Below are 16,737 nucleotides of genomic sequence, written 5' to 3' on the forward strand. Positions count from 1 at the left end.
TGACTTCTAATTCAGTGGGTATTATATTAATGGGCTAAATGTTTTATGGACCAAGTTATAATTATGGGAATATGGCAATATCCTCAAGAATGCCCAAAACTTTTGGGATAACAATTTTAAAAATAATAACAAAATCATTAATATATATTTTGAAAACCTAACAGTTAAATTGAATGTTATTTACGCTTTTAATATACATGTTAAATTTTGTGTCAATTTGATATTATTTACTATATTATCTATAAGTTTATATTTTATGCATAATTTTAAACTATGAAAACTTGCAATTTAAATAATTTATTGATGGTATAACTATTAATCTTTAATTTTCTATAAATTTTGCAAATAAGAAGGATTTACGCTTTGTTTGTTTCAGCATTAACGTTTTCTAGAAAATGATTCATTTTTCAAAGAATATTTTCTGGAAAACTATCTTATTTTCCGATGTTTGGTAACAACCTTGAAAGTGAGCTTCAAAATGTTTTCTGGTGTTTGGTATTCACAGTTTTTATAAAATTTCTTGTATAATTTAAAACATGTATAATATGTGTATTGTGTAAACCCACCTAATGCAATCAATATAAATAAATAATAATAATAAAAAACAAGAATGAATTTGGTTTTCAAACTAAAATTTTGACAACGGTTACAATCAAAATTAGCTATTGAATTTTCATGATCTCAAATATTCATCTTGCTCACGTATATAAACAGTAACATACATAATATATATATATATATATAAACCATATTTCTCATAATTCAAAATAGCCAGTATAACCTTAAGTTTCATTTTAAATAATTCAAAATGCCACATAGGCCAAATAGTTTTACTGGCAAACTAATCCAGTACAAATAGTTTGATAAATATACCGAAAATTGTTATAGAACCGTTGACCGAACTGTGAGGAGAAAAAAAATAAAAACCTTATTAAAGAACGGTGTTATAGAGGGTAGAATAAATAGGAAGAAAAAAGAGAAGAGAGGCAGATAGAGAGAGAAATCTATGGAAAGAGAAGATGCCAAAAGGGGTGATAGTGAGGGTGTGAAAAGAGAGAAAAAAGAAAAGGAAGGAGAAGAAGTGAGAGAGTTTATTGTGAGAAAGGCTGAATGAGTAAAAAAAAAATATTTTTTTCTTAGGTTAGAAGAAGATAATATTTATAGAAGCTATACACTATGTGAGAGAGAGATTGTTTTCCAAAAAAAAAAAAAAAATTGGAAAACAACCTATAGAAAATAAGCCTTATTTTTATAAGAGTTTTCCGTTAACCAATTTTTTTTATGCTACCAAATATTGAAAAATGTAAAAATATCTTTATAGAAGGTTTTCCAGCGAAACAAACAGATGAAAAAAATGTAATCTAATAGTAGATTTGTCAAAATTCACCTTTAATAAAAAAGATATTGAGTAAAGAGGTTGTACTTTAAAGGTTACAACTAATTTTGTAACTAAATTTTGTTTTTAAATTTATACACTATTTAGATGGGAGAATAGACATTATAGATTCATCTTAAATTAGGGAGTTAAAATTATATGTGTGTGTGTGTGGTGTCAAAAACAAAATGTCTTAATATTTTCACAAAAGAAATGTTATGTCCACTATATTTTCACAAAAAATTATAAGTAGTAGGTTATTACATGTTGCTATTGGTAGGTAAAATAGTAGTTTCATTAACCACCTTTTTTTTTATGAAAATGTTGTGAAAAATACTGTGAATGTAGCACTTTTTTTTTTTTTTTACAATATCTTCATTTTTAGTTGTGGTTGGTTCCAGTATGATATTTTATTATTTTAATTTAACCCATAAAGAATTAACACCTCAATTGTAAAAATATTGTGCCAATTTATTGTATTAATATTTGATTATAACGTGAAACAGTATGAATTGAACAAATAAAAAATAATGTAATAGATCTATTGCAACTTTATGCATTCCAAAAAATAAAAATAAAAACCGGCTAGTGAAATAATTCAAATTGAACAAATCAAAAATACTATAACGAAATTACATTAGCTTTTCGCATTTGCTCGTGTAGATAAGACGCGTGGCGAAGACAAGGACCGCAGATTCAAAATTGTTAGGCAATGAATAGTGTTCCACAATTTCTCAAAAAAAAAAAAAAAAAAAAAATAGAGAGAGAATAGTGTTCCACAAGTACTGATCCTAGTCCTCCTAAGGAACTTTTTAGGGGGACAATGTATCAAATTTATTCTTGTTTTTTTACATTTTCGACAAAAGGAAACACATGCACACCTGGAGATATGCTTTTATATCAACAGAGATGGAAACCGATGTGGAAAATGCAACTTCATGGCTAGGAGACACTAACATAGACTTTAAATTCTGATTGAAAATAATAGGCAAAGAGCCAGTCAACCATCATAAAAACAAAGTTTCTACAAGATGCACGTTCCGACACCCGCATAATTAGGATTAAAATCAACCTAAAAATCTCGAAGATGATATATTATGTATCAATCATTTTGACTGACTTTAACTAGACTTATAACAAAATAAATTGGAATTTTAATCTCAACTTTTTTTTTTTTTTTAAATCTTTGACAATTGAGTAGTTTATAACGAAAGTTTGAATTTTTGGTGTCTCCATTCGAAACATTAAAAAAAAATGTTAATTGAATTACAAAACTCTTGTTAAACCTTAATCTCAACCAATAACAGAATCACTAATAGCACTTATATGTCTATATGTATATTTGAGTTTTATTGATTTATGCTTTTAGAGAATCTATTAATAAACCATTTTAGGAATTTTGTTTGTCATTAAATAAAAAAGAGGACTAACCTTTTTTGATAATTTTTTTCAATTTTTCTTAAAATTAATAATTAATATATATTATAAGAACATACATTAACCGAACCCTCTATATATAAGTAAGATATTTATTTGAATTAACATGATCTTGTTAATTTTCACTTTCAATCAATTACTTTTATGATACGAGCGGATGTGTTTTCTTGACTCTCATGCACAGAATCTTCCATTTGAATATCTCCATTCTTAGCAATTCATTGACGATTGACGAAATGGAAAGCCGAATTAATTAGCAGGAAAGAAACAAATGAGCCTAAATATTTCTTCATATCTCTGTGGAAGTCTCGAAGAAGCTGCATGGAAAAGATGAAGTAAAGAGAGTAAGAGAGCATCTAAGAAATATACCAGTAGCTGTATGAATATATATTAAATAATAATAATAATAATAATATTTATTCATGAGTTAAATACCTAGTCTTCGACATTGAACTTGTCAAATATTTGGAAACTCCACCAAAAAAAGAAAAAAGATTTATGTCAAATAATTAACAAAATAAAGTCAAACATCCATGTTGTTTTAGGAGATGACACTGCCATTGAGATGGAAATGTCTTATATTTGATTATATTATTGTTCATTATATAGTTAATGTTGTTTTGAAAATTTTTGGTGAAAAAAATTGAAGATAACATCGATCGTCTCATACTCTCATTCAGATGTCATGTATAGAATATTATAATTGAAATTAATAAAAATGAGATGCACGAGGCAAGTGTATCTTATGGGGACGTTAATTATTTGTATATATAATTGGGATAGTCAGTGTTAAGCTAATGCCTTTAGGTAATTAAAGCACAAAGTGTTTCATTGGCTATTGGTGTTTGGAAGGTGCTCCCATGTGACCACCTGAGTTGTAATATTTGGATTTGGACTATGAATGTGTTGCCTTAGTGTATATTACATATCACGTTACTTGTGTATTAAGTCAATCCAAGTTAAATAAGTGATAATGAAGAATTTTAGGTGGGGTGAGTCTTTTGTGGGGGTGAAAATTGCTTGTCATACCTCTTTCAATTTTAGGGTATAACACTAATTATTCTAACCTATACTATAGATATAGGTACTAGTACTTTTCTTTGTCATAATAACACATAATTCCTATTGTTAAGGTCATATTTTTGTATGTTGGGTATTTCAAGTCAAAACACACTTTTTGATGCATTTGACTCTTAGTTTTTAGTGTTCAAAAGTTTGTTGCAAATTTATGTTGAATGCACAAAAAAATTGCTCCAAAAAAAAACTTGTGTGTGTAAATATATATATATATATATATATATATATATATATATATACTAATTTTAGTAATTTGGTTCAATAAAATTACAATTGGCCCCCTTTAACAATATTATTGATCCTTTTAATGGCCATAAAAAAATATATAGATTATCAAAAACAAATTTAACAAACCCAAAAAATTAGTCCAACAACAAAAAATTTCCAATATCAAAACTAAAAAAAATTAATTCTAATCATTCAATTTTACCAAAAATAAACAACTGTGCCTGTAAGGACTCAATTTGTAACGATCCCAAACTAGTATTGGGTTCGTACGTTAAAGGTTCTGTAAGGTTGAATTTATTCAACCATCTAATTGGCTTTATTCCATGCCAAATTTGCTTGTAATTCAGCATTTAGTAACCCTGTATTTAGGTGGGTTTGTTGTAAGGGTAGTGAGTGAGATAGAGTGAAGATTGCTCAAGAGTGTGCAAGAAAACAGAGAGTCGTGGCTGGGACTCGCGGGTGGACTCGCGGCTGTAAGCCGCCAGAAGCTGCACACGTGCCAAGCATGCTGGAAGATGAACAGTCATGCTAACTGGAGCACTACAGGACAAAACAGGACAACTGGCCATACGGTTAACTCGCGACTGGATCTCGCGACTTGGTCAAGCCGCGAGGTCAAGCCGCGAGCCACCCCTGTTTTGCCAAAACCTAACGTTTCACATTCCTCTCCACTCCAGTATAAATACCCCTTTAACCCACGATTGAAAGAGAGCTTCCAGAGAGAATTTTGAGAGAGAAACCCTAAAGAAAAATAAGATTGTTTCACACACAATCCCTACCTTAGAGTCTCATCATATTCCTCAACTCTCTTCCTCTCCATTGTTAAATCCTTGAGAGGCATTATACCAAACCTGGTTCTCACCATCATCATCTCTGTGTGACAGTCGTTTGGAGTTCTGGGAAGCAGTTAGGAAGGAGCCAATATTCATTGGTTGATGCTACGGTCTAGTAGCGGAATCCGGGAAGCTAGAAAAGAAAAAGGTTCGGCGCAACCTCGTTGGAGCAAGAAGCTTGGAGGGCTTAGGTGCACTGGGTAGATTAGGCTTGGAGGGTCTATTGCTGTCCTTGTATCCCAACTGTATTTTCTAGTGGATTGATTACCGCTTGGAGGGCGGCGGAGAGGTTTTTCGCCGAGGACTTCGGTTTCCTCTTCGATAACACATCGCGTGTTGTCTTTGTGTTTGCATCTTCCTTCCTCTCTATCTTTGCCTTTATATTATCTGCTGTGGATTTTATTTTGTTATGGCTTAGATAGTTTATAACCAATTTCATATTATAGCATATGTTAAGTTTCCGCACACTAGTTGTTTGACATATTGCTTGTGTTGGTTAAGTTGGAATTTGGGGGTCTAAACGTTCAAAAGTGTTTTTGTACACGTTTTTGAACTTTCAGGTTCAAACAATAAAATTTGTAGAGAGTGGGCTGAAAGGCCAGGCCTTGGTCACTAGACAGTGATTAGTCATGATACTCATGGTGGACGCACAGAGGTGAACTAAGTTTGTCCATGGATCTTGTCCATGAAACTTAATGTTCTTATTATTCCTTTCTCTTTTTGGGTATCATCTCTTTTTGGTGCATGAATCCTTACATTATATAGCCCTTCTCAGTTGATCCTAACCTTCCATCTGTCGATCAGGCAGATACCTACTCGAGTGTCTGTCCCATCAGCCGCCTCCCCCCACTTTCTGTTAGTTGCAATAACAGAAGTCACACTGTTCAGGGGTCTTTTCCCATCAATGTGACTAGGACGTTTGTTGGCGCATTCAATGCGAAGATGACGTCTTTTCCTTGAACCATTCCCACACCGCACCCCGTGCGAGTCCCATTCCACTCGCCTTTTCTTCTAGGAGCGCTTTGGAAGCTGCCTTTGATGACGTGCCGTTATTCCCTTTTAGTCCTTGGGATGCCGAGAACAGGGTCATCCTCGGCTGCATCTCTAGGCCATTTGGACTTTCGCTACTTGTTCTCGGCAACTATTCTCCTCGGCTCGGACTTTGGGCCCTAACGAAAATTGGGCCGGGACCACAAATTCTCTGGCCCCACAGTGCCCTTTAAAGAATTTTAAACAAAATAATTTTGCTCTTACCAGACGCACACATCAAAGATGCACACCAAACTATCTTTTCATAATGATTATATTGTAATGTATTAAAAAATAATGATTTTGTACCTTTATTTGACAGTTAATTTTTTGTTTTGTAAGTCCTTATTGACAGTTTATTAATACTAAATAAATACTTATTTGAAATTTCATTATATATATAAATATATATATATATATATATATATATATATAAATATATATATATATATATATATATATATATATGTATATTTATACTTTCGCCCCTAATTGCAAAGTCTTTGTTATCCTGTTTGTAATCATTATAATGTAATGCATTTATCATTTAACTAATCCATAGCAAAACTATACCAATATTCAAAGAAAAGTATTACATCCATAATATTTTTACTACATTTTCACAACAAATTATAGATGGTAAGTTGTTATTAATTCTAATTTGAATCAAAAATTTAAATTACTTTTGTATCCACCCATAACAATCAATAATAACTGTGGGGCCAGAGAATTCATGGCTCAGGCCCACTCTACATTAGGGCCCAAGGCCTAAGCCGAGGAGAGCTATTGCCGAGGACGACCTCATACTCAGCACCTCACAAAATGCCTGAAGAAAGGGGCAAACTCAGTATAGGGGCAGGACAAGAGAGAAAGCTGCCAAAATCGTAATACAGAACCCTGTATCTGACAAGCTCATACTCTAAAACAAGCCCATACTCTAAACCATGCCATTTAACTTTTCCAACGACACCTAACCACTCTAGGTATGGGTTGACAGGACGGGTCTGCACCCCAGAAAGTAAAATTTACACGTGGACCCTAAATGGGGAAAGGAACACTAGTATAAAAGGGAAAGAAAGCGAAAGGGAAAAGGGGGCCCCCGGGAGGAGGAAAAATCCTGCAAAGGGGAGAAAAGGGAAGGGTACAATGCTCTTCGAACGCTGTCCGAGGCCTTAAAACCCTGCAGCCCGCACTAATGGAAGGCTTAGCTAGTCAAGCCAAGTCCACCTATAGAGAAGCTTCCATAGAAACCTCGATCAAACCGCTAACCTGTGACTAAGGTCCTGCCTTTCAAGCCCACTCTCTACAAATCATATTGTTAGGGCCCTTTACTTACGAGCCCAACGTCATTCTTGGGTCGTTAAATAATCGTGTCCTTACAATTGGCGCCGTCTGTGGGGAAGGCTTGCGCGTTGGCACAGGTGGCGGTGGAGTTGAGCCTCTGTCGAGCAAAGGTCTGTGAAGGTTCCTACATTTCCAGCGACGTGCTGTTGTTGCTTCGACATAGATTTCCGCTAGGGGCTACGCCTCGCGATGCCAATGGCACGAGCAATTCTAGGGGTTTCTAACATCAAACCAACTCCCCCCACCTTGGTCGAGGGGCTAACCTTTGGAAAATAAATAAATAAATGAACGAATACAAGTTTTGGATAGAACCAAGGCCTTGTATGGTCCTCGGACTCAAGCCTATGGGGAAACCAACTACTTAGAAGAAAAACTACAAGTTTTGGACAGAACCAAGGCCTTATATGGTCCTCGGACTCAAGCCTCTGGGGAAACCAACTACTTAGAAGAAAAATTACAAGTTTTGGACAGAACCAAGGCCTTGTATGGTCCTCGGACTCAAGCCTATGGGGAAACCAACTACTTAGAAGAAAAACTACAAGTTTTGGACAGAACCAAGGCCTTGTATGGTCCTCGGACTCAAGCCTCTGGAGAAACCAACTACTTAGAAGAAAAACTACAAGTTTTGGACAGAACCAAGGCCTTGTATGGTCCTCGGACTCAAGCCTCTGGGGAAACCAACTACTTAGAAGAAAAACTACAAGTTTTGGACAGAACCAAGGCCTTGTATGGTCCTTGGACTCAAGTCTCTGGGGAAACCAACTACTTAGAAGAAAAACTACAAGTTTTGGACAAAACCAAGGCCTTGTATGGTCCTCGGACTCAAGCCTCTAGGGAAACCAACTACTTAGAAGAAAAACTACAAGTTTTGGACAGAACCAAGGCCTTGTATGGTCCTCGGACTCAAGCCTATGGGGAAACCAACTACTTAGAAGAAAAACTACAAGTTTTGGACAGAACCAAGGCCTTGTATGGTCCTCGGACTCAAGCCTCTGGAGAAACCAACTACTTAGAAGAAAAACTACAAGTTTTGGACAAAACCAGGGCCTTGTATGGTCCTCGGACTCAAGCCTCTGGGGAAACCAATTACTTAGAAGAGACAATATGGGTTTTGGACACAACCTGGACGTTATATGGCCCTTAGAATCTACCCCGGAGAAGAGTTACCCATTGATAGTTGGGTTAATCCCTAGACTGAATGGAATCCCCAATCTACCCTCGGATCCTCAATACCAAGGGAACTGATGCGACAGTTATAGGGTCAGATGTTATCAAAAACATGGTCAAAGTCCCTCACTGCTCGGCGACCCTCTCGAATGGATTATTTAGAGTTCATCGTTCTCGGACGGTCGCCTCGCATGCGTTACGAAGCACTCAACCGTTATCTCGGTTAGTTTCATGAGTTTAATCTACTGGGAATTATCATTATTATACTTGATAATGTCGATAAGTTCAAATTAGTAGGATTCTGTTTCAAGGTTTTTCTTGCTCTAAGCATCATTAAAGGAAAATATACATGTAATATCCCATTCACAAAGTAGTTGTTGCAGAAAAGAAAAGTATTTAAGAGGAAGCAAATCCATTTCTTATTAAGACAAAGAAACAGTACAGCGTACAATGAAAGAGCTTAAATAAGCTCATACTGAAACTAACTACATAAGCGAAAAGAAAAGATACAAGGGAGTGAAGAAAAAGCCGAAGAAGAGGTGCAGAGAAGAGGGGTGCTGCCGTTCCAAAATATTGTCTAAGGAAACCATTCCTCAATACTTTTACATGCCTATAACTCAGGCAGTAAAAGAGCCCAACTTGGGGCTTGCACCGTTGAAGAAAAGGTGCAGAGAGCCCAACTTCGGGCTAGCACCGTTGAAGAAAAGGTGCAGGGAGCCCAACTTGAGGCTTGCACCGTTGAAGAAAAGGTGCAGGGAGCCGGAAGTTGATGAGCATCCACGTAACCATGCCTGCGATAGAGCAGACGGCGCTGATGACGGAAAACCTTACTTCTGACGCACCAAGAATTTGATGCGACCAATACCTGTTTCGGATTTTGACTGAAAGAGGGAGGAATATCATTTCCCCCTTGTCAAAACGGAAGATTATCTTGAATCTGTGCCTCCCCTGTCCAGACCACACCACCTTAAGTCTCGGAAGGACCCGGCGCCTCTGTGGCGGGTGTAGTTCCTTTACCCCTGCCCGTGTCTCAAACATATTGCACTAAGGGTGGATAGCACTGGATATGGAGACTGTGATTATAGCTGAAGGATTATGATTTTGAAGAGAGCTGAAGGGTTTGTATGTAAGGAGAATAACCTTCTATCCTACTTATATAAAGGGTAAGGTGGTGGCATTTAATTTGTGCAGCTTTCCAAGGAATGCTACGGACAAGGCAGATTTGGCTCAATTTCCAACACCATCCGCAACCGTAAGATCTGAAGATCCTCGTGAAGGCGCGCCTCGAGTACTAAAACGTCAAAGGACTCCGCGTGAGTGAAAAATTAAAGGAATGCCTCTTAATTTGGCACGTCTCCCATGTAAATGGAAAAACACAAATATTAGTAGAGTACAGAATTTGAGCGAGCCATGATGTGGGCCCAACATCACCAAAACCCTCCTCCCTAACTAAAAAGTCGGGTAGCAGGATTTTGAGGGGCTATTGTGGGGTCAAAGAATTTATGGTCTAGGCCCACTCTACATTAGGGCCCAAGGTATAAGCCGAGGAGAGCTATTGCCGAGGACGACCTCATGCTCAGCACCTCACAAAATGCCTGAAGAAAGGGGCAAACTCAGTATAGGGGCAGGACAAGAGAGAAAGCTGCCAAAATCGTAATATAGAACCCTGTATCTGACAAGCCCATACTCTAAACCATGCCATTTAACTTTTCCAATGACCCCTAACCACTCTAGGTATGGGTTGACAGGATGGGTCTGCACCCCAGAAAGTAAAACTTACACGTGGATCCTAAATGGGGAAAGGAACACTAGTATAAAAGGGAAAGAAAGTGAAAGGGAAAAGGGGGCCCCCGGGAGGAGGAAAAATCCTGCAAAGGGGAGAAAAGGGAAGGGTACAATGCTCCTCGGACGCTGTCCGAGGAGTTAAAACCCTGCAACCCGCACTAATGGAAGGCTTAGCTAGTCAAGCCAAGTCCACCTATAGAGAAGCTTCCATAGAAACCCCGATCAAACCGCTAACCTGTGACTAAGGTCCTACCTTTCAAGCCCACTCTCTACAAATCATATTGTTAGGGCCCTTTACTTACGAGCCCAACGTCATTCTTGGGTCGTTAAATAATCGTGTCTTTACAATAACATACTACTTAAAATTTATTGTAAAAATGTTGTGAAAATATTATAAATATAACATTTCTTATATATTTAAATAGACTCGTTACCATTTATGGAGTAGAATGCATTATGCAAGATGGAAAAGATAAATTTTTGATAATTTCAAAAGAACTTTTCTCACACCGTCAATTATGGTGCCAATGGTTAGGAACAAATAGACATGGCAAAACGGGTCAGAATTTTCTGACCCGACCCGACCCTACCCGAAAAAACCCGACCCGAACCCGATTTTTTTGACCCGAAGCAAAAACGGGTTGACCCGTGACCCGACCCGTGTTTTGTGTGGGTCAACCCGACCCGACCCGCAACCCGACCCAAACCCGAACCATTTTTTTAAAACTTTTTTTTTTTTGGTAAAAAAAATAGTGAAATTAAGACAATATTGGTTTAATTGTTTATTGTGAGTTTTAAGGAAACAATTGATACATTTACATAACTGCATGCAAATTAATTGAAAAATAAATGATTGAGCATTCTGTAATGAGTAAAGATTTTTAGATATTAAATAGCAAAGTACATGCCAAGATAATCTGGTTACAATAAAGTTAAAAATAGATTTAAAATTGTAAATATGTGTGAGACACATTCACAAGTGTGAAAATAGTAAAGCCAAAGTATCAAATTAGCATAAATTATGAATGCTTAGATCTATTTTTTAACAATTTATGTTCAAAATAAATGGCTTTTCAAAATAAATTATGATATTTCCTAGAGTGTGTGCTGCTTAACAATGATATGACCTTCATAAAAGAGACTAGGTATAAGTAAGTAAGCAATAAAACTTTAATGTATATCTCAAATTGAAATAGAGTGTCAACCACAATTGATAATAGATTATAAAATTAAATTTTAAAATTGTAACTTTCTTATATGTTTTTATTCTTTATCAAATGAGTTATCCAATAAGTCATTTGTAATTTTTTTTTTTTGGAATGTTGATATTGTGTAAAAATAAAACTTGTATATTTGTTTTACTTATCTTTGTGTTGTTTTGTTTTAGATAGCAATGTTAGGATTTGTATAATTTTAAAATTGTTGAATAAGTATTAATAAGTTTAACTGAGTTTATTCATGATATAAGTAGTGAATTCAAAATAATGCATTTTACATCAAATAATATGTTGCATAACTATCCAAATGGCAAATACATATTGTTTTCTTTATAATAAAAATAAAAAAATAAAAAATTTCATGTGAAAAATACGGGTCAACCCGACCCGACCCACAACCCGATTGACCCGAACCCGTTTTCAACCCGCTTAAAATGACCCGTTTTTGACCCGTGACCCGTTTGACCCGTGACCCGATTGACCCGACCCGCCCCGCCCGTTTTGCCATGTCTAGGAACAAAGCCACCTAAGTAAATAGTCGTTAAATAAGTATATACTATTAACGTTTTTTTTCTAGAAAGAACGACTGAATTTGTTAAAATCGGGGGGTAAAAAAAGTAAGTAAAAAAAAAAATCATCAAAACAAGAAGATTACCCCTCATAATTTTGTATTTACCGAGTGGCTGGCAGTGTCCTTGATCCTTTTAAAAATCTACTTCATCTTTATTATTCCCACCGATCACCTCCAACAAATTGTACAGTACTTTTTCTCAAAAAAAAAAATAAAAATGTACAGTCCTTTTTATATACGAAGATAGTACACCTGTGACCTGTTTTAAGGTTGGCAAAAAAAAAGTGAAGTGAAAAATGTCATGAAAGCCAAATTACATCTTTCTTATTATTATTAGAAAAAATGACTTCAACTCCACTCACTAATTTTTGTATTTTTTCTTTCCCAACCCAATAAATTAACCATCCTCTGTTTGAGGGCAAAGGTTCCTTCCACACCTATTATCTATCTATTATTCTATTATTATTATTATTATAGTATTTATTTATTACCTCTCTCTCTCTCTCTCTCTCTCTCTCTCATTGGGGGTTGGGGAGATTGTATTTGTTTGTCAACAAGGAGATATTTTGGGAAAGCCACAAAGCAAAAACTACAAAAACACACTAGGCATTAACTGGTGAATAAAACTTACCCAATAAATAAAACATGGGAATTTAAGAAAGAAAAGAAACCATGAACAGAAACATAATGACAGTTATCCAAATTTTTTTTTTTTAACAATTTGTTGCATCTAAATTCAGCTTTCTTCAGCCTTTTGTTTTTTTTGTCTTGTAATGTACAATTCACCTTTGGCAACTTGCAACTACCCCACCCCAGTACTTCCTTTCCCCACCTCCCATTCCCTCCTCCTTCCTGTACTTGGCCATTCACAAAATGCTATATAAAAATTTAAAAAAAAAAAAAAAAATTACAAAAAGAAAGAAAGAAAGAAAGAAAATTAACTTAATGTTACAAAGCTCCAACTATCCTTTGCTTCTTACTACACTCTAATGCCAAAAGCTCCATCTCTATCATTCTCTTCCCACCATTACAACCACCAATATTACAATTATTACTACTCTCTACAACCCCAACTCCTGGAATTTTCAAAATGTTGACCCCAAATAGCCTAACCATCTGAACCGGGTTCGATGATGATGATGAAGACCCGGCTCTTGCCTTCCATTCAATAAAAAGCTGATTATCAGGACCGGTTGAGCGGTGAAAACTAACAATGTCACCGGCTTTGAGATTCTTCTCTTTCACAAACCGGCTCCAACCCTTTGTAAGCACATAACTCTGGCTACTATTCCAATACGAATACCTGAACCTCCACACTTTGCCTCCAACATCTTCAAAATTCAAAAGCAAACCTTTTGAACTAGTTGTAGAATTGCTTCCACTGTTTTGTAAAGGAAAGTGCTTTTCAGCATGTTGTTTTGGTATCACAAGCCGGTTCAACTTTCCCACATCGCTTGGAGTCACAGCTTTCTCAAAAAGCTGTTCACGCGCTTTCATTGAATAATTCACTCTCTCTAATAACCCTTGTCCTAAACTCTCACCCTTTGATCTCCTTGTACTATCCAAACCATAGTTACGCTTGCTTTGTTCCAATTCATCGTTGTACGTGTGTTTCCTCAACATGTCCACAATCTCAGCCTTGGAATGAGAATTCAAGAACAGAGTCTCTATGTCATCCCCTTGATGATGATGATCAGTAGTACCACAGGGCTTGAAGTTAGTCACAGCATCTCGGCCACGAAAGCGTTGGGCCGCGATGTCATAAGCTTTTGCGGCTTCGTCTTCTTCGTTGAAAGTGCCTAACCAGACGCGTTGATGCTTCTCGTAAATCTGGGCACCCCAGCGACCGTTTGGTTGTGGCACCACACCTTTGTATTTGGAAGATGGGAGCTTTCTGGACTCAGCTTCTATGCCACTTTCAGAGTCTAAGATTAATGTGCTGGTTGTGCCACTTCCAACTCGGCATAGACTCTCAGGGGACTTTGTAATATTGGTAGGTGAAGGGAAAGGTGATTGAGTTGTGGCTGGGGAAATGGATATAGAGTCACTTGTTGTGCTTTCGTCTATGCAACTTCCATCCATTTTTTTTGTTTTTTTTTTTTTTGTTTTGTTTTTTGGTTTAGCTAAAAAGAGAGAGAGAGAGAGAGAGAGAGAGGTAAGGAAATAAGGTGTTTTTTGTGTATGGTATGGTACAAGGAAATAAGAGAGAGAGAGAGAGAGAGAGAGAGAGAGATATGAATGGAGGAGTCGTTGGAGGGTTGAATATATATAGGGGGGGTGGGGGGGATTTTGGTTTGGGAATTGGGTATGCAAGTGAATGTATAATATTTGGAAGAAAATGTAGAAATGAAATTTTAATGTTGTGGGTTGGAATTATAATAGTTAAGGGCGTGTTGGAGATATGGGGATGTGAGTGTGGTGGGTCAACCCCTTAAGAGAGAGAGAGAGAGAGAGAGAGAGATGGGTATTGGGTAAGGAACTACTAGGAAGATTCATGGAGAGAGAAAGAGTGTGTGTTTTTGTGTGGGGGGGGGGGGGGGGAAGGAATAGTTTTTTTTTTTTTTTTTTGGAAGAAATAGTATAGTATAATAGTTTAGGGGAAAAGAAAGAAAGAGGGAAGAGTGTGCGTTCAGGGGTGGTAGTATGTGAGGGTTGTGGGCTGTGGGCTGTGGTATGTGAGGTAGGTCCCACACTAAGCAACTTGAAGGGGTTCACATGAGTGTGGACCGTGTTTTAGTTGAGTTCATCCCCCCTGTGCTTTGCTGCTCCTGCTGACCCCCACTTCCCCCTTGAAACAAATGCCACTTTTCTCTTCTTTCTTTCAGTCTTCTCTTTTCTTTTCTTTTTTCTTTTTTTTTTTTATATATATATATATATAAGTACCGACTAAACATTTTCAAAATAAACTTTAAGTGACAAATTGTTAATAGTAAAAAAAAAAAAAAAATGATGTTAGTGATAAATACAAATAAAAATAAATAAGCTTACCATTTAGGCTATGTTGTAAAATTTGTATGAAACTGTTGTGTTTCTATATATATATATCTTATCTGATTCTGCTGCTTGTTCATCAAATCTACTCTTATCATTTGTTGTTGCCTTTATTAGACCAATTAGAATGTAGATAAACATTAGGACAGAGTGAGGGGAGGGGTTACTTCCAATAGGATGGGTTGTGGGGCTAAAGTTTAATAATAAGGAGGTGGGGATGGATAGGCATTCAAGACAAAGCTCATCCAACAAGAAATTCCTCCCCCCATAAGTCTTACCTGGCTTGATTTGATTAGTCCTCTCTAACTTTTGCTTTGTCTTATTGGCCAGGTTCACCTTAGTATCTATGAAATAAAATAAAATATAAATAAAAAAAATAAAAATAAAAATACAAAAATCATCATTGCATTATTTCCAACCGACATTGACATCTCTCCTCCAAGTGGGTTTCTCTTGTTTGTTTTACCCATTCATTTGTTGAGAATGAATTCCCTCTTTGTAAACCCGTGGGATTATACAGATATTGATATTCCCCTGTGGGTTCCACTTATTTAAACGGATTAAATCCTTGTAAAAAAACAGAAACACTATCTTTTTTTATTTTTTTGCTGAATAGAAACACTATCAAATTGTAGAGAATATGCTGACTCAAATTAGCTTTTGTTGGTGCTTATTTCAAATTTGATATATACTATATAATTTCCTTTTTCTTTTTAAATACAGTGGTTCTTTTTTTATCCACCTATTTTGTAAAAGTTCGATGACAATGTTCATCAAAACACCATTTTCAATGTACAACTTCTGATTTAAGAGTGAGGACCCAGAAAATAATAATAATCAAGCAATTGTAAGCTAGTTCATCAAATTGATTGTGGGTCCAATTATTGCAATTTTTTTTTTTTTTGGGGGGGGGGGCTTGCAATAAAAAGAAAATTGTTATAGTATATGGTTGTCAATGTTCCATATTATTATTTTCATTATTATTATTATAATATTTATAGGAGAGAAGAAGATGAAGATGAAGATGAAGATGAAGATGGTGGTGGATATTGATATTATATGGGCGATTCTGTACGGATGAGTCCTCGGTCTTTGAAGGGCCCACATGCAATGCAAGTTGTTTAAAAACCGAGCGCTGAAGACGGTGGGTCAGTATTTTCGGGCTATGGATGTGGTTTTGGTTTTTGGGGCATTGTTTCCTGGCCCTACTCTTACAGTTTCCACCCCCTATTTTTAAATCATGATTATTAATTTCAACCATTCACTTTCACGAGTGTAAAAACAGTTTTTATAATAACACAGCTCTTTTTCATAAAAAAATTTTCACAACTTTTGGGGCAATTCTACTTCTACCGCTCAAAAAGGTTCACAGCATACTTTTTATAATATTTTAGTTGGCAATTTTTTATTAATTTTTATATAAATTTACTATTTATATTTATTTTTTATTTATCATTATTAATCTTTTATTAAGTGTTAAATTTTTTTGTCAAATTTTGCATATAAACTTTTGAGAAAAGATATGTTCATAATATTTTTACAACAAACGTTTAGTGACAGTTGACTTTTATTGATAAGCTAAAAAGTAACTTTAGTTAATAACCAATAACAACTTACTATTTAAAATTTATTATAAAATTATTGTAAAAATATTTTGTATAGAGAGGTTTTCATAAATTTTCT

At 35.7% G+C, this 16,737-nt stretch overlaps 1 protein-coding gene across 1 annotated transcript; it reads right to left on the minus strand.

Annotated features, from left to right (window-relative positions):
• Nucleotides 1–12,987: 12,987 nt before the first annotated feature.
• On the minus strand, nucleotides 12,988–14,287 carry LOC126690465 (AP2/ERF and B3 domain-containing transcription factor RAV1-like). Its single transcript, XM_050385631.1, has one exon. It carries the CDS (start codon nucleotides 14,143–14,145, stop codon nucleotides 13,012–13,014), a length of 1,134 nt encoding a protein of 377 aa, XP_050241588.1. The 5' UTR covers nucleotides 14,146–14,287; the 3' UTR covers nucleotides 12,988–13,011.
• Between the last annotated feature and the right edge of the window lie 2,450 nt (nucleotides 14,288–16,737).

This window comes from Quercus robur, chromosome 1, assembly GCF_932294415.1.
Source record: "Quercus robur chromosome 1, dhQueRobu3.1, whole genome shotgun sequence".
NCBI classification, from domain to species: Eukaryota; Viridiplantae; Streptophyta; class Magnoliopsida; order Fagales; family Fagaceae; genus Quercus; species Quercus robur.